This window comes from Schistocerca americana, chromosome 7 (assembly GCF_021461395.2).
Source record: "Schistocerca americana isolate TAMUIC-IGC-003095 chromosome 7, iqSchAmer2.1, whole genome shotgun sequence".
In the NCBI taxonomy this organism is placed as follows: domain Eukaryota; kingdom Metazoa; phylum Arthropoda; class Insecta; order Orthoptera; family Acrididae; genus Schistocerca; species Schistocerca americana.
Genome location: NC_060125.1, coordinates 163,292,237 through 163,310,947, shown reverse-complemented (window position 1 = coordinate 163,310,947; position 18,711 = coordinate 163,292,237). Strand labels below are relative to the sequence as shown.

Genomic DNA, 18,711 nt, shown 5'->3' with positions numbered 1-18,711 from the left:
TCTCCACAGTACATCGATGTTGTCGCCAGTGGTCGGCGGAAGGTGCACGTGCCCATCGACCTGGGACCGGACCGCAGCGACGCACGGATGCACGCCAAGACCGTAGGATCCTACTCAGTGCCGTAGGGGACCGCACCGCCACTTCCCAGCAAATTAGGGACACTGTTGCTCCTGGGGTATCGGCGAGGACCATTCGCAACCGTCTCCATGAAGCTGGGCTACGGTCCCGCACACCGTTAGGCCGTCTTCCGCTCACGCCCCAACATCGTGCAGCCCGCCTCCAGTGGTGTCGCGACAGGCGTGAATGGAGGGACGAATGGACGCGTGTCGTCTTCAGCGATGAGAGTCGCTTCTGCCTTGGTGGCAATGATGGTCGTATGCGTGTTTGGCGCCGTGCAGGTGAGCGCCACAATCAGGACTGCATACGACCGAGGCACACAGGGCCAACACCCGGCATCATGGTGTGGGGAGCGATCTCCTACACTGGCCGTACACCACTGGTGATCGTCGAGGAGACACTGAATAGTGCACGGCACATCCAAACCGTCATCGAACCCATCGTTCTACCATTCCTAGACCGGCAAGGGAACTTGCTGTTCCAACAGGACAATGCACGTCCGCATGTATCCCGTGCCACCCAACGTGCTCTAGAAGGTGTAAGTCAACTACCCTGGCCAGCAAGATCTCCGGATCTGTCCCCCATTGAGCATGTTTGGGACTGGATGAAGCATCGTCTCACGCGGTCTGCACGTCCTGCACGAACGCTGGTCCAACTGAGGCGCCAGGTGGAAATGGCATGGCAAGCCGTTCCACAGGACTACATCCAGCATCTCTACGATCGTCTCCATGGGAGAATAGCAGCCTGCATTGCTGCGAAAGGTGGATATACACTGTACTAGTGCCAACATTGTGCATGCTCTGTTGCCTGTGTCTATGTGCCTGTGGTTCTGTGAGTGTGATCATGTGATGTATCTGACCCCAGGAATGTGTCAATAAAGTTTCCTCTTCCTGGGACAGTGAATTCACGGTATTCTTATTTCAATTTCCAGGAGTGTATATGTGTACAACTCATCCACCGATTTCCACCCCCATTCGAATAATTCCTTCGTGGTGCGTCACTATATTTTTTTTATATTAGACTGTATTTGACACTTAATGATCACCTCCTTCTGCTAATGCCATTAATTTTGACCTACAATGCATATAAGTAACTATAGATGAGGTTAACATGTAACATTAATATTCCAGAAAGAAAATGAGCAAAATGCACATAAAGTGCTGAAACATGTCTAGGTAAAACAAAACGAAGATGGTTTCTTGGATAAGATGAAATATCTACCAAGTTTCTTCCACAGGAAAAATTACGAATGAAGATGTCGCAGCGAAGTGCCCAAACACATTAGGACGTAAATAACATTTTTCTGGCGTCACAAAGTACGTCCTGGTGTCACCTAGTAGGAATTTCATTTTTCTATATAGTGTGATTAATTGTGCCGAGTATTGTGCCGAGTCGTAAATGTATGTTCAACTTCGGGATTAATATCCTGTCATTAAAACGAGTTGTACAATATTTTTGACATATAACTTTCAAATAAAGTGTTTAGAAGTTGTTGTTATTCGTGTTATCGTATTCAGTAGGTAGCACTTTTAAAAGCACGTGGATTGAAAAATACAAAGTTACAAATGTCAATGTAACCTTTATTTCATATTCTTTCAAACGTAAAATTCTTTTACTTTCAAATAAAGTGTTTAGAAGCTGTTGGTATTCAGTAGGTAGCACTTTTAAAAGTACGTGGGATGAAAAATACAAAGTTACGAATGTCAATATAACCTTTATTTCATATTCTATTAAAAGTAATATTCTTTTACAACGACCATATATGAGCGAGCCGGCCGCATTCCATTCTGACTGTGACACAATAATTAAAAAGCTTTATTAATGACAAGTACATTAGACAATCCTATTTTACGGATGATATATCCTCTGATGCCAAACGGATTTTCGTGATTCATTCTCGGTCATAACCCGCAGAAAAGTGTCATTATAAAAAAATCAGAACAATTCCATGGATCTTCATGCCTATTATGCTCTTTTTCGTACGGATGATTTTCTCAACGAAGGAAATAAGCAGCATATTTATTCGTACCAAAAGTTTGAGACTAAAATGAAGTAATTGATGTGACACTAAGAAAACGTTAAATGACAATTTCCTTCTATTCGAATATTAAGTAACATGTTATAATGTAATCAATCAAATACAGTTGGTTACAAACAATACGATGGAAAATAAGCGAGGAACTGTTACAGCGTTTCCAATGCCAAAACGTCTGTACGTTTTCCAATTGGGCGGACAAAATCATACCTACCTCCACCAATTATCGGCAGAACGTTTCAAAGAACCCACTTAAAGACACTGTGAATGACGCGAAGTCCAAGCTGATCGAGATCATTGAAGAAATCGACGATAGGGAAGCAGTACACGAATATGGGAAATACAAATTCAAAAGAATACAGTAACTTTTTATGCACACTAGAGGAATGTGTAGCGGCAATACGGAATCAGAACTACTTCCAGAAATGTTTGCTTAAAATGCTTACTGCAGACTCCAGCATATTCTTTTTTTGATATGTTCTGATTAGTATCTATTTCCTTTCTTATCTCTTTATCTCCCTCTCTACGTCTTTCCTCATAGGCTTTTAGTCGCTTGTGATTCTGCAATTTCGTATGTGATTGTTGTTGTTCCTGTCAAAAAATGGTTCAAATGCCTCTGAGCACTATGGGACTTAACATCTGAGGTCACCAGTCCCCCAGAACTTAGAACTACTTAAACCTAACTAACCTAATGACATCACACACATCCATGCCCGAGGCAGGATTCGAACTAGCGACCGTAGGGGTCGTGCGGTTCCAGACCGAAGCGCCTAGAACCGCTCGGCGTTGTTCCTGTCGTTTGGAAAATGATACGTAGGTCTTTCGTATCAACTTGTGGATTTATCGCTCCTATTCTATTACTAACCACTAGTTCGAGAAATAAAGGGATGAGAGCAGTAAAGTCTAGGTCCTGATTAGAATAGTACAACCCACTGCAGACGCTATGCCTGTTTAGTGCGGTTTGCGAAGAGGAATTTACGTTCCACTTCTATATTTCCACTTCTAAGGGGCCAAGGAGTTCCATACATGCTTGTCATTTATCTAAATCACTAATAACACAGAGTGCAAGATGGCAGTGGTGAACTCACCATTTCTAGAACTTATCATGACAGCAGATAATGACACGGTGCTTAATTGAGTACATGGACAACTTTTCGCTTTCCTCGTCAGCTAGCGTAATAGACCCGTCACAAACTGATTCAAATGTTGTGGCCTTCAGTTCATGCCAGAGCGAAGCACAATAAATGAGCTCTTCCGGCAATTTCTCTCAGGGATTCTGTGGTATCATCCTTGTTATAGAACAAGACCTACGATCCCTTTGGCTCCATTATGTGGCAATGAACTCTTGATGCGCCGACGTCGATGTTCTCGCACGGTAGCGACAGCGACGGCTGTGCCTGCGGCGGCTGTCGCGGAGGCGTTGGTGGGTGCGACGCCTCAGCGGAGACCGTACGGTCGGGTATCGTAGGCGGCGGCATGCTGATAATGACGCTGGTGCTGCGCGACGGACCGAGGGCGCCGGAAGGAGTGGACGATCCTGCAGACCGGCGTCTGCCGGCTGCTGGGACGGTGCCCGCGTGACAGGCGACGTGAGAGCACAAGTGGTCCTGGGAGGAGCTGCAAAGGCAGCGCTCGGACACGTACGGCGGCAGGCCCGAGAGCGAACTCTCGTGTTGCGCCTTGTTGCTGCTCTCCGAGAAGCACTTGCCGCTCTCCTGAAAAATAGATCGCGCTCAAGGACAGCCGTGTCGACAAACGGTGCTAGTAAACTTAGTTCGCTTGTACGCTTTCTACAAGGATTTCGTGTTTCAGGAGATCGCGCCATAAAGACCTGCTGTAAGAACCAGCAGCAGACTTTCTGCGTCCAGTACACGTATCTGAATAACTTATGTTTTAAAAACCACCAGCTAATGAAAATTAATTCCTTATTTACACTACTGGTCATTAGAATTGATACACCAAGAAGAATTGCAGATGATAAACGGGTATTCATTGGACAAACACAATATACTAGAACCGGCATGTGATAACATTTTCACGCAATTTGGGTGCATAGACCCTGAGAAATAAGTACCCAGAACAACCACCTCTGGCCGTAATAACGACCTTGATACGCCTGGGCATTGAGTCAAACAGAGCTTGGATGGCGTGTACAGGTACAGCTGCCCACGCAGTTTCAACACGATACCACAGTTCATCATGAGTAGTGACTGGCGTATTGTGACGAGCCAGTTGCTCAGCCACAATTGACCAGACGTTTTCAATTGGAGAGAGATCTGGAGAATGTATTGGCCAGGGCAGCACTAGAACATTTCCTGTATCAAGAAAGGCCCGTTCAGGACCTGCAACATGTGGTCGTGCATTATCCTGCCGAAATGTAGGGTTTCGCAGGGATGGAATGAAGGGTAGAGCCACGGTTCGTAACAGATCTGAAATGTAACGTCCACTGTTCAAAGTGCCGTCAATGCGAACAAGAGATGACCGAGACGTGTAATCAATGGCACCCCATACCATCACGCCGGGTGATACGCCAGTATGGCGATGACAAAAACACGCTTCCATTCTGCGTTCACCGCGATGTGTCGCCAAACATGGATGCGACCATCAAGATGCTGTAAACAGAACCTGGATTCATCCGAAAAAATGACGTTTTGCCATTCGTGCACCAAGGTTCGTCGTAGAGTACACCATCGCAGGCGCTCCTGTCTGTGATGCAGCGTCAAGGGTAATCGCAGCCATAGTCCCCGAGCTGATAGTCCATGCTGTTGCAAACGTCGTCGAACTGTTCGCGCAGATGGTTGTTGTCTTGCAAACGTCCCCATCTGTTGACTCAGGGATCGAGACGTCGCTGCACGATCCGTTACAGCCATGCGGATAAGATGCCTGTCATCTCGACTGGTAGTGATACGAGACAGTTGGGATCCAGCACAGCGCTCTGTATTACCCTCCCGAACCCCCGATTCCATATTCTGCTGACAGTCATTGGATCTCAACCAACGCGAGCAGCAATGTCGCGATACGATAAACCGCAATTGCGATAGGCTACAATCTGACCTTTATCAAAGTCGGAAACGTGATGGTACGCATTTCTCCTCCTTACACGAGGCATCACAACAACATTTCAACTGCTGTCTGTGTATGAGAAATCGGTTGGAAACTTTCCTCGTGTCAGCACGTAGTAGGTGTTGCCACCGGCGCCAACCTTGTGTGAATGCTCCGAAAAGCTAATCATTCGCATATCACAGCATCCTCTTCCTGTCGGTTAAATTTCGCGTCCGTAGCACGTCATCTTCGTGGTGTAGCAACTTTAATTGCCAGTAGTGTGTATTCAGGTTGCGATCTCTCATTCTTACCAGCAGCTGCATGGCATCGCCACCTATTGAGGTGATTCTGTATTAGATGTCAGTACTAGCACACGACGCTGTGGTGCATTATGCTTTCTACCTGAGCCCCATCTTATTCTGTTACTCGCTCCTGTGAACGGGAACGCGTTATACAGATCTTGGAGTCACTCGCGTCCATCTAGAAAAGGTAAGGCCTTAGTATAAGGCTTTGGCAATGTGATTACATTTCTGAGTGTCCGATCATTGGTGAATTTTCTTGTCTGTTTTTACTATTTTATGTTTCTCATTTTTACTTAGTTTAACGAAGGCGATGTTGGCCTGCTGCATTCGACGAAGCCCTTTGGCTACACTGTAAAAAGGATGCTTCTATGAAATACCAAATAAAAATATTTACTCTTTCAGTATTTTATCTGTTTATACATGCTTTTAGGTTATCCAAGTCTGCACAACGCGATCACGATTCTTAAATAGTTACATTTGCTCTCTGTTTTCTATGTAGATCAACCTGAAGATACCTAAATAAGGCGAAAAGCGTAGTTGAAAAAATTACAAAACTACACTTGCAGCCAAGACTGTTTTTAACCAATACTGCTAAGCACTGGTTTACTGTATGCCACACATGGATTGGAAGAATTTCTAAAATGTATTAATTGTGACACGTAAACTTCCGCTGCTGAAAATATCACTACTAATGAAATATTCTGGGATATTATACCTTCGTGGAATGGATTTCACATTAAAACCCAAAATTTCGTCCCCATTTGTGGAGGACATTTTCAAGGGGGATCAAGCTTCTTTGAACATCCGGGCCTCACCCTGGCTCGCTGCTGACTACAGCAGGATTCCGTTTAAGCGTGCACACGCGGATTGGCTTGACGTCGCGTGATTTGAATACTGGAGCGCAGTTACCTGTTACCGGTTACCGTCGTCCACTGTTGCTGTCACATCATAGTGGAACATTAGTATCCATCTTCTTCAGCACCACGATCGAGTTTCATTCAGTTTCACGCTCTCCACCCTTCTATTGGAATTGCTGGCCTCTTTGACAACCACTTTGGCCCCTATGTATTGGCTTTCATTGTATTCGCTTCTGGCTGCCAGTACTTGAGTCCTATCAAAACGAATGTGATGGTCCTTGCTACACAGCATCTTCCCCAACAGCTGAACTGTCAATCTTCCCCCTTCTAAAATTGTTCTTGCACTCTTCTACTAGCTTTTCTATTGTTCTGTTTGTAGTACCCACGTGCTCCTCCCCACAACTACAAGGAATCCTATAAATTCCTGCTTTTTCATAGGTTTGCTAGCATCCTTGCCCAGTTTTTATTGATTCTGCAGTACTTTACAGGATTCTGTGTAGTGACGTGGAGGTGTTCTTGGGTACTACGAAAATAACTTTCAAAAAAAGACTGGAAGAGCGTAACGACAATTGTAGAAAGGGGGAGATTGACAGATCAGCTGTTGCGGAACATGCTTTCCAGCCAGGAGACCGCCACTTTTCGTTTTAATGGGACACAAGTCCCCCCATGAACCACAGACCTTGCCGTTGGTGGGGAGGCTTGCATGCCTCAGCGATACAGATATCCGTACTGTTGGTGCAGCGGTCTTCGGTCCCGGGTTCGATTCCCGCCACTGCATAAATTTTGATAAATAATCAGCATTGGCGGCCGAAGACTTCCGGCACAAGAAGTCAGCATCATTCTGCCAACGGCCTTGTCAAAGACGACGGAGGAGCGGATAGACGTTCAGGGCACTCTCTTCTCCTAGGGGTGGGAAATTGCCCCTAAAGGCGGAAGAATCAGCAATGATCAACGACATGAGGATGCAGAAGGCAATGGAAACCACTGCATTAAAGACACGTAACGTGTATCCACAGGACATGTGGCCTGTAACTGAAGAAGTGTCATGACGATCTCTCCATTGGCAAAAGATTCCGGAATAGTCCCTCATTCGGATCTCCGGGAGGGGACTGCCAAGGGGGAGGTTACCATGAGAGAAAGATTGAATAATCAACGAAAGGATAACGTTCTACGAGTCGGGGCGTGGAATGTCAGAAGCTTGAACGTGGTAGGGAAACTAGAAAATCTGAAAAGGGAAATGCAAATACTCAGTCTGGATATAGTAGGGGCCAGAGAAGTGAAGTGGAAGGAAGACAAGGATTTCTGGTCAGATGAGTATCGGGTAATATCAACAGCAGCAGAAAATGGTATAACAGGTGTAGGATTCGTTATGAATAGGAAGGTAAGGCAGAGGATGTGTTACTGTGAACAGTTCAGTGACCGGGTTGTTCTAATCAGAATCGACAGCAGACCAACACCGTCAACGATAGTTCAGGTATACATGCCGACGTCGCAAGCTGAAGATGAACAGATAGAGAAAGTGTATGAGGATATTGAAAGGGTAATGCAGTATGTAAAGGGGGACTAAAATCTAATAGTCATGGGCGACTGGAATGCAGTTGTAGGGAAAGGAGTAGAAGAAAAGGTTATAGGAGAATATGGGCTTGGGACAAGGAATGAAAGAGGAGAAAGACTAATTGAGTTCTATAACAAGTTTCAGCTAGTAATAGCGAATACCCTGTTCAAGAGTCACAAGAGGAGGAGGTATACTTGGAAAAGGCCGGGAGATACGGGAAGATTTCAATTATATTACATCATGCTCAGACAGAGATTCCGAAATCAGATACTGGATTGTAAGGCGTACCCAGGAGCAGATATAGACCCCGATTACAATATAGCAGTGATGAAGAGTAGGCTGAAGTTCAAGACATTAGTCAGGAAGAATCAATACCCAAAGAAGTGGGATACGGAAGTACTAAGGAATGACGAGATACGTTTGAAGTTCTCTAAAGCTATAGGTACAGCAGAAACGAATAGCGCAGTAGGCAGTACAGTTGAAGAGGAATGGGCATCTCTAAAAAGGGCCATCACAGAAGTTGGGAAGGAAAACATAGGTACAAAGAAGGTAGCTGCGAAGAAACCATGGGTAACAGAAGAAATAATTCAGTTATTTGATGAAAGGAGGAAGTACAAACATGTTCCGGGAAAATCAGGAATACAGTAATACAAGTCGCTGAGGAATGAAATAAATAGGAAGTGCAGGGAAGCTAAGACGAAATGGCTGCAGGAAAAATGTGAAGACATCGAAAAAGATACGATTGTCGGAAGGACAGACTCAGCATACAGGAAAGTCGAAACAACCTTTGGTGACATTAAAAGCAACGGTGGTAACATTAAGAGTGCAACGGGAATTCCACTGTTAAATGCAGTGGAGAGGGCAGATAGGTGGAAAGAATACATTGAAAGCCTCTATGAGGGTGAAGATTTGTCTGATGTGATAGAAGAAGAAACAGGAGTCGATTTAGAAGAGATAGGGGATCCAGTATTAGAATCGGAATTTAAAAGAGCTTTGGAGGTCTTACGGTCAAATAAGGAAGAAGGGATAGATAACATTCCATCTGAATTTCTAAAATCATTGGGGGAAGTGGCAAACAAAACGACTATTCACGTTGGTGTGTAGAATATATGAGTCTGGCGACATACCATCTGACTTTCAGAAAAGCATCATCCACACAACTCCGAAGACGGCAAGAGCTGACAAGTGCGAGAATTATCGCACAATCAGCTCACCATCTCATGCATCGAAGCTGCTTACAAGAATAATATACAGGAGAATGGAAAAGAAAATTGAGAATGCACTAGGTGACGATCAGTTTGGCTTTAGGAAAAGTAAAGGGACGAGAGAGGCAATTCTGACGTTACGGCTAATAATGGAAGCAAGGCTAAAGAAAAATCAAGACACGTTCATAGAATTTGTCGACCTGGAAAAAGCGTTCGACAATATAAAATAGTGCAAGCTGTTCGAGATTCTGAAAAAAGTAGGGGAGAGCTATAGGGAGAGACGGGTCATATACAATATGTACAACAAACAACAGGGAATAATAAGAGTGGACGATCAAGAACGAAGTGCTCGTATTAAGAGGGGTGTAAGACAAGGCTGTAGCCTTTCGCCCCTACTCTTCAATCTGTACATCGAGGAAGCAATGATGGAAATAAGAGAAAGGTTCAGGAGTGGAATTAAAATACAAGGTGAAAGGATATCAATGATACGATTCGCTGATGACATTGCTATCCTGAGTGATAGTGAAGAAGAATTAGATGATCTGCTGAATGGAATGAACAGTCTAATGAGTGCACAGTATGGTTTGAGAGTAAATCGGAGAAAGACGAAGGTAATGAGAAGTAGTAGAAATGAGAACAGCGAGAAACTTAACATCAGGATTGATGGTCACGAAGTCAATGAAGTTAAGGAATTCTGCTACCTGGGCAGTAAAATAACCAATGACGGGCGGAGCAAGGAGGACATCAAAAGCAGACTCGCTATGGCAAAAAAGGCATTTGTGGCCAAGAGAAGTCTACTAATATCAAATACCGGCCTTAATATGAGGAAGAAATTTCTGAGGATGTAGGTCTGGAGTACAGCATTGTATGGTAGTGAAACATGGACTGTGGGAAAACCGGAACAAAAGAGAATCGAAGCATTTGAGATGTGGTGCTATAGACGAATGTTGAAAATTACGTGGCCTGATAAGGTAAGGAATGAGGAGGCTCTACGCAGAATCGGAGAGGAAAGGAATATGTGGAAAACACTGATAAGGAGAAGGGACAGGATGATAGGACATCTGCTAGGACATGAGGGAATGACTTCCATGGTACTAGAGGGTGCTGTAGGGGCCAAAAACTGTAGAGGAAGACAGAGGTTGGAATACGTCAAGCAAATAATTGAGGACGTAGGTTGCAAGTGCTACTCTGAGATGAAGAGGATAGCACAGGAAAGGAATTCGTGGCTGGCCGCATCTAACCAATCAGTAGACTGATGAACAAAAAAAAAAAAAAAAAAAAAAAAAACGAAAAAGAAAGAAAGAAAGGTGCAACCATGCAACCACAACGGAGGGGTATCTGTTGAGAGACCAGACAAACATGTGGTTCCTGAAGAGGGGCAGCAGCCTTTTCAGTAGCTGCAAGGGCAATAGTCTGAATGATTGACTGATCTGGCCTTGTAACACTAACCAGAACGGCCTTGGTGTGCTGGTGTTGCGAACGGCTGAAATCAAAGGGAAACTACGGCCGTAATTTTTCCCGAGGGCATGCAGCTTTACTGTATGGTTTCCTCTTGGATAAAATATTCCGGAGCTAAAATAGTCCACCATTCGGATCTCCGGGCGGGGATTACTCAAGAGGACCTCGTTATCAGGAGAAAGAAAACTGGCGTTCTACGGATCGGAGCGTGGAATGTCAGATCCCTTAATTGGGCAGGTAGGTTAGAAAATTTAAAAACGGAAATTGGTAGGTTAAAGTTAGATATAGTGGGAATTAGCAAAGTTCGGTGGCAGGAGGAATAAGACTTCTGGTCAGATGAATAAGGGTTATAAACACAAAATAAAATAGGGGTAATGCAGGAAAATGAATAAAAAAAATAGGAGTGCAGGTAAGCTACCACAAACAGCATAGTGAACACCTTTTTGTGGCCAAGATAGACACGAAGCTCACGCCTACTACAGTAGTACAAGTTTATATGCCAACTAGCTCAGCAGATGATGAAGAAATTGAAGAAATGTATGATGACATAAAAGAAATTATTCAGATAGTGGAGGCGAAAATTTAATAGACATGGGTGACTGGAATTCGATAGTAGGAAAAGGAAGAGAAAGAAACGTAGTAGGTGAATATGGATTGGGGGTAAGAAACGAAAGAGGAAGCCGCCTAGTAGAATTTTGCACAGAGCATATCTTAATCATAGCTAACACTTGGTTCAAGAATCGTAGAAGAAGGTTGTATACATGGAAGAAACATGGAGATACTGACAGGTTTTCAGATAGACTATATAATGGTAAGACAGAGATTTAGGAACCAGGTTTTCAAATGTAAGACATTTCCAGGGGCGGATGTGGACTCTGGCCACAATCTATTGGTTATAAACTGTAGATTAAAACTGAAGAAACCGCAAAAAGGTGGCAATTTAAGGAGATGGGACGTGGATAAAGTGACTATACCAGAAGTTGTACAGAGTTTCAGGGACAACATAAGGGAACAACTGACAAGAATGAGGGAAAGAAATACAGTAGAAGATGAATGGATAGCTTTGAGGGGTGAAGTAGTGAAGGCAGCAGAGGATCAAGTAGGTAAAAAGACGAGGGCTATTAGAAATCCTTGGGTAACAGAAGAAATATCGAATTTAATTGAAGAAAGGAGAAAATATAAAAATGCAGTAAATGAAGCAGGCAAAAAGGATTACAAACGTCTCAAAAATGAGATCGACAGAAAGTGCAAAATGGCTAAGCAGGGATGGCTAGAGGACAAATGTAAGGAGGTAGAGGCTTATCTCATTAGGGGTAAGATAGATACTGCCTACAGGAAAATTAAAGGGACCTTTGGAGAAAAGAGAACCACTTGCATGAATATCAAGAGGTCAGATGGAAACCCAGTTCTAAGCATAGAAGGGAAAGCAGAAAGGTGGAAGGAGTATATAGAGGGTCTATTCAAGGGCGATATACTTGAGTGGAATATTATGGAAATGGAAGAGGATGTAGATGAAGATGAAATGGGAGATACGATACTGCGTGAAGAGTTTGACAGAGCACTGAAAGACCGGAGTCGAAAAAAGGCCCCGGGAGTAGACGACATTCCATTGGAACTACTGAAGGCCTTGGGATAGCCAGTCCCGACAAAACTCTATCATCTTTTGAGCATGATGTATGAGATAGGCTAAAAACCCTCAGACATCAACAGGAATATAATAAATCCAATCCCAAAGAAAGCAGATGTTGACAGATGTGAAAATTACCGAACTACTAATGTAATAAGTCACAGCTGCAAAATACTAACACGAATTCTTTACAGACGAATGGAAAACTGGGAGAAGCCGACCTCGGGGAAGATAGTTTGAATTTCATAGAAATGTTGGAACAAGTGAGGCAATACCGACCCTACGACTTACCTTTAGAAAATAGATTAAGGAAAGGCAAACGTACGTTTCTAGCATTTTATAGAGTTAGAGAAAGCTTTAGGAAATGTTGACTGGAATACTCTCTTTCAAATTCTAAAAGTGGCAGGGGTCAAATAAAGGGAGCGAAAGGCTATTTACAATTTGTACAGAAACCAGATGGCAATTATAAGAGTTGAGGGACATGAAAGAGAAGCAGTGGTTGGGAAGGGAGTGAGAGAGGGTTGTAGTCTCTCCCCGATGTCATGCAATCTGTATATTGAGCAAGCAGTAATGGAAACAAAAGAAAAATTTGGAGTAGGTATTAAAATCCATGGAGAAGAAACAAAAACTTTAAGGTTCGCTAATAGCATTATAATTCTGTCAGAGACAGCAAAGGACTTGGAAGAGCAGTTGAACGGAATGGACAGTGTCTTGAAAGGAGGGTATAAGATGAACATCAACAAAAGCAAAACGAGGATAATGGGAATGTTGTCGAGTTAGTTCGGGTGATGCTGAGAGTATTAGATTAGGAAATGAGACACTTAAGGTAGTAAAGGGATTTTGCTATTTGTGGAGCAAAGTAACTGACGGTGGGAGAAGTAGAGAGGATATAAAATGTAGACTGCCAATGGCAAGGAAAGCGTTTCTGAAGAAGAGAAATTTGTTAACATCGAGTATAGATTTATCAGGAAGTCGTTTCTGAAAGTATTTGTATGGAGTGTAGCCATGTATGGAAGTGAAACATTGACGATAAATAGTTTGGACAGGACGAGAATAGAAGCTTTCGAAATGTGGTGCTACAGAAGAATGCTGAAGATTAGATAGGTAGATCACATAACTAATGAGGAGGTATTGAATAGAATCGGGGAGAAGAGGAGTTTGTGGCACAACTTGACTAGAAGACCGGATCGGTTGTAGGACATGTTCTGTGGCATCAAGGGATCACCAATTTAGTATTGGAGGGCAGCGTGGAGGGTAAAAATCGTAGAGGGAGACCAAGAGATGAATACCCTAAGCAGAGTCAGAAGGATGTAGGCTGCTGTACGTACTGGGAGATGAAGCAGCTTGCACAGGATAGAGTAGCATGGAGATCTGCATCAAACCACTCTCTGGACTGAAGACCACAACAACAACAACAAGAATCAATTACTGGCAGCCACAAGCAGATACTATGAAAGGCTATACAGAGAGATCACGGAGATTGCTACACCTCTGCAATATGAATAAAAAGGAGGAGGACTTGAAAGTGAATGACTTCTAGATCCCAGTGCTGAAGAAGATGTGCACTTGTCTTTCACAATGGGCTGATAGCAACAGCTCGATTGCGCTCGGGTATTCAAAGCATGTGACGTCACGCCATTTCGCGTGGTAACACGTAAACGGAATTTTGCTGCAGTGAGTTGTAAGCCAGGCAATGAGTCGGAGACTTAAAGAAGCTACGATTCCACTTGACGATGTCCTCCACAGATGCGGACGAAAAGGTAGGTTTTAATGTGAAATCAATCCGATCACAGCATAATAACCGGGAATATTTCATTAATTGCAAAAGGGATACATTCCATTAAAAAAGAATGGGAAACAGGAAACTCTCGAAATAGAATTGAATAATAAATCCACCATCATTGCCTTCTAAGAATGCAAACCTCAGAAGATACCTCAAACCTTCCATCCCTGCACTTTTTCTGCTCAGTTCGATTAGTTGTTATGTAGTATTTAGTTACATCTGAACTTCCTCTCTGAAATGCTACAGTCGCTGCCTCACTCCACAGGTTTCAGTGACCTGGTTCCGAAGACCCTTCCTAATCACCACCAACGTCTAACGTCAGTTGTGTGATCTAGTAGATGCCACTGTGCTGACTGTGATATTTACTATGATTAAAAGAGTCTATAGTTTACATATTCCTTGAGACTGGAGGCGTTTTGTACCCAGAATCGTTTACTGTAGCCAGATTCTGTAACAGATGGAGGTTTAACTATGTTTTCTAGTATGTTTATCTTAGCTTCTTGTTTGCGTTCTGAATACACTGAAGCTTCTCGCATGCAAAATGCTTTTTTGTCACATATAGATTCAGGACTTACTGAGCACAACACGAACGTTGGAACGACTACGTGACTCCTTATGTATCTGCAGCTGCTGTTGTTCTTTATTTTCGGAGTAATTGTGTTCATTACAATTAGAATGTGGTCGTTTAAAGTCAGTCACTGGTCTATTTGTATTCATAAGTATTCACTAATAGAATTTCTACTCTCGTTCCTGTTTCCTCGTCGATTTATATACACGTTTCCTTTCCAGCTTGATACATAACGTTCCGTTAACGCCATGATTCATGGGCTTTATTGTACAGTGTCTGTCTCCGTTAACTGCCCTCTCATTTCTCGTGAGACTGCCACCAATAGCCAGTCCTCCTAGGCTACGATATAATCTGTATGATCTTCGCACACCGTCAATCGTGAGACTGATTCTCCTGGTGGATCGCAAAAGCTGTATCACAGAGAGAACTGTATCCCTTGGTGATTTTTCCCAATAAATTTGTGGTATTCGTGCGCTTCACAGTAGATTTTCTATATACTGTTCTGATCGCTTTTTTCATTAATACACCTTGTCTTTCTAAACCCAAACTGGTGCGGGTTACGTCTACGGAGTTACGTATAACTGAGTCTTTTACGTTCTTAGCAAAAAATAGGACCTGTCGAATCTTACACAAACATTTGTCAATATTGTTAAATGCAATTTCTCAGTATGTATCTGTCATTTTGCAGGCTGCTAGCACTTTTCACTCTCACAAAAGTTTATGCAATGCCTGTTTCAGGTATGAAGGTTATTTCCGGCTGTAGTGGTTCTTTATTTGAGAAACCATTACCACCCACCAACCCTATTTTTCGATACCGTAGATTAATGAATATTTTTTCTGCGTAATGTCTCATATTTTTCACTCTATTCAAATTTGGTTTCATATTTATATGTATGTACCTCGATATTTTGAGACGTTGAAATCGGCATAATAACTAGTGTGAATATCTTTGATGCTGGCTTGTGACTTTTGGCTCGGAAGCGTACAGAGTAGTCCAGTTTTTGGGTTGAACATGAACAGTCTTGACTTTGTGTTAGAAATGAAAAGATAAGTCTGAGTTATGGACAATGAAAAATGTTGTGAGTTTTATTAAGAGCAGTAAAGGCTGCGAAATTGTATGATGAAGCAAAGTTTTGAGCATACGAAAGTATAAAAAGTTTAATAAATGTGAATTTTTGTGAAAAGTGAGTGTCAAGAATTATTTTCACGTGAAAATTGTTTAAAAAATATGAAGTACATTAAATGAAAAACATAAATCATCAAATTAATCCTTACAGATTGTCTTCGTAAGTTCTTCAAGTCGGCGTAATTAATATCCGAATGCCTTTCGCACCAACAGTGATAGTCATGCTACCTAGACAACATTTTTAATTACGAGCCAAAGCTAGAGCAAGATCGTCGTTGGATTGCGAATACAAGATAAGTGATATTATTGTTAATTTTCTTCAGCGACTGTAATCAACTGATGCAGCAGTACCTCCTACATTAAAGACCTTTTAGTTGAGCAATAGAAAGATCATACTTTGAGTGCGCGACGTGATAATTTTTGAACTAATTAACTGTTAGTGGAGGTATTGTTATATCGCACAATGTCACATAATTTTGCTGAATAAATACCGTCTTCAGCTGGAGCACCGTTTTTAATTATTGATGGGGCCGCCAAAGAAATGACCTATCCTGCAAAAGACAAATAACATTACCCACTGCTTTTTCTGTATCTAATTTTAGCCGGTGTTCTTTTTGTATCGCTTGGCCAATCAGTGGACTGAATCGGGTAGAACTTCGTACAGCAGAAATGCGCCCCTCCCATTTTGGTATTGGCATTGTTTATGAGCTTCGACGTAGACAGCGGTTTCCATGTTCTCCAATAGCAAAACTCTGATACTGTCTCTCAGCGTTCTGTGCGCTACCGAAACATATGTCTCTGTTTATGTTCTACAGCAGGTACTGATAATGAATTTGTGCTATCTGTCTCTCACAGAACTGTTTGTACACGCCACCTGAGTTTCCACTTCCCTGAATACACCAACGCACCAACTCAATACTATGTTTCAACCCTTCCCTTATCTTTTGATCGCGTTGGTCAAAATTAACGCAAACTGCCACTATTGGGTTTCAGAAGAGGTAGTGTGTGTTTACGTGTCTGTGAGAGAGTGTGGTAACCACACATACACACACACACACACACAGAGAGAGAGAGAGAGAGACAGAGTCGAAGTATACCTTAAGGCATAAAAGAAGAAAGTGATTTGTGTACCAGACAGGCTAGGGGCTTCTCTTTGGTGTGGTTCTCCATATGCTGACTGAGCAGCGCCTTGCGGTAAAAGGTCTCGCTGCAGACGGTGCAGCGGTGCGGCCGCTCTCCGGTGTGTGTACGCACGTGCGTGTTGTAGGCGACGCGCTGGTTGAACCGCCTCCCGCACTCGGCACAGGCGTACTCGCGCTGGTCGCGGTGGATCTTCATGTGGGAGCTCAGGTAGCCCCGGTCGCTGAACACTTTGGCACACACCGGACACGATGCCTCGAACTCTCTCGAACCGGAGTGTAGCGACAGGTGGTAGCGGTAGTTCCGACGTTGGCTGAACCGCTTCCCGCACTCTGCGCACATGTGTGGCTTTTCTCCTGTATGCGTACGCGAGTGAAGCTGTTGGCAGGCAGAAGATTCATTTTAAACAACGTCAGGTCGAAAGCAGTAAAAATAGGGTTATTAGTTAAGGGTCTTCTCATTTTTGAGCCATCAAGAGTTCCAGATGAAATACAATTTCCTACCCTAGTTTTCTTTAACCGATCATCACCAGGTAACATAAAGTTATTGTTGTCAGCCTGTGTGATATCGTTCGTATACTGTGGCGTAAGCACCAAACCCTGTGTCACTAAAACTGAGATCAACAAAAAATGCATTAATACAGTTAAATGATATTAAGAAACAGTCTACATACAGGTTCCATCCTCCTATGTGTTGGATTATTTCAACAGCAGCTCTTGATGTTTCTTAAATAACTGTCTTCAGACGTTAACAAGCTGTAAGGCACGAGGAAACCACCTCCTCAAAATATACTGGTACTGATTATTTTTTAAAAAAGAAAAATTGGTTCACATAGACTGTAACATATTTATTTTTCTTGAAGGAAGCTAATTTCAACTATTTGCTATTTTCATGCACTTATCGAAAGCCTGTACCATCACATTAGATTTGAAAAAATAGGTACTTGGTTCAAATGGCTCTGAGCACTATGGGACTTAACTGCTGAGATCATCAGTCCCCTAGAACTTAGAACTACTTAAACCTAAATAACCTAAGGTCATCACACACATCCATGCCCGAGGCAGGATTCGAACCTTCAACCGTTGTGGTCGCGCGGTTCCAGACTATAGCGCCTAGAACCGCTCGGCCACCCCGACCGGAAAAATAGCCAGTATATACGTGATGGCACACATCGCTTTCATGTGCGTGTGTAGCAGAAGTACAATCCAGTTATGCACTATAATACAACCATTCCTAGCACGCGTAGAGAAAGGGCTATGTTTCCCTTCGTGTAACATTATTCTCTAATTAAACTGTCTCTTACAACAAAGAATTTGCGCGAGAAAAATGTAGGGAAATGAACGACAAGGTCAGTAGCTGTTTCTACTTTCTATACAGAATCACAGATCTCTTTAAATGCATCTTTTAATATGATCAGATGCAACACATATAGCATCGCAAAGATAAGGATTCGGCTAGTGCACGGTTGCCAAATTAGTGGTGAAATTCTGGAGTTTGTAACAAATTTAAATATTTTTAGGTAATACGACGTCGAAATGTAAAATAGTATGCACACGTAAAATAAGTAGGGTGGAAGAGGAAAGGATGACATATTTGATGGGAAGAGTCTGGGAAAATCTTTTAAATCTGTGAAGGAAATCGTATTCAAGATACTGTAGTAATAAATTCTGAAGTCCTACTTCAATATTAGGAGCAATCAATATGAAGACTTAAGAATACGTATCAAGCGAATTTAGATATCACATCCAGGAAAGTTAAAGACAGTACATGCCACATGAAAGTGTAACGAAGACGTTCAGTTAAATGCTAATCTTTGAAGGAAAGTCAAAGTCGCTCATATGTAACGTGATTACTAGGTGTAAAGCACTGGTGTTACGGTTGTGGAACAATTTACC

General features: G+C 42.8%; 1 protein-coding gene across 1 annotated transcript; it reads right to left on the bottom strand.

Moving 5' to 3' along the window:
* Positions 1 to 3,460: 3,460 nt before the first annotated feature.
* On the bottom strand, positions 3,461 to 17,158 carry LOC124622818 (gastrula zinc finger protein XlCGF49.1-like). Its single transcript, XM_047148610.1, has 2 exons — positions 16,808 to 17,158; positions 3,461 to 3,868 (listed from the first exon to the last, which is right to left on the bottom strand). The coding sequence occupies exons 1-2, from the start codon at positions 17,156 to 17,158 to the stop codon at positions 3,461 to 3,463; spliced, it is 759 nt and encodes a 252-aa protein (XP_047004566.1).
* Positions 17,159 to 18,711: the final 1,553 nt, after the last annotated feature.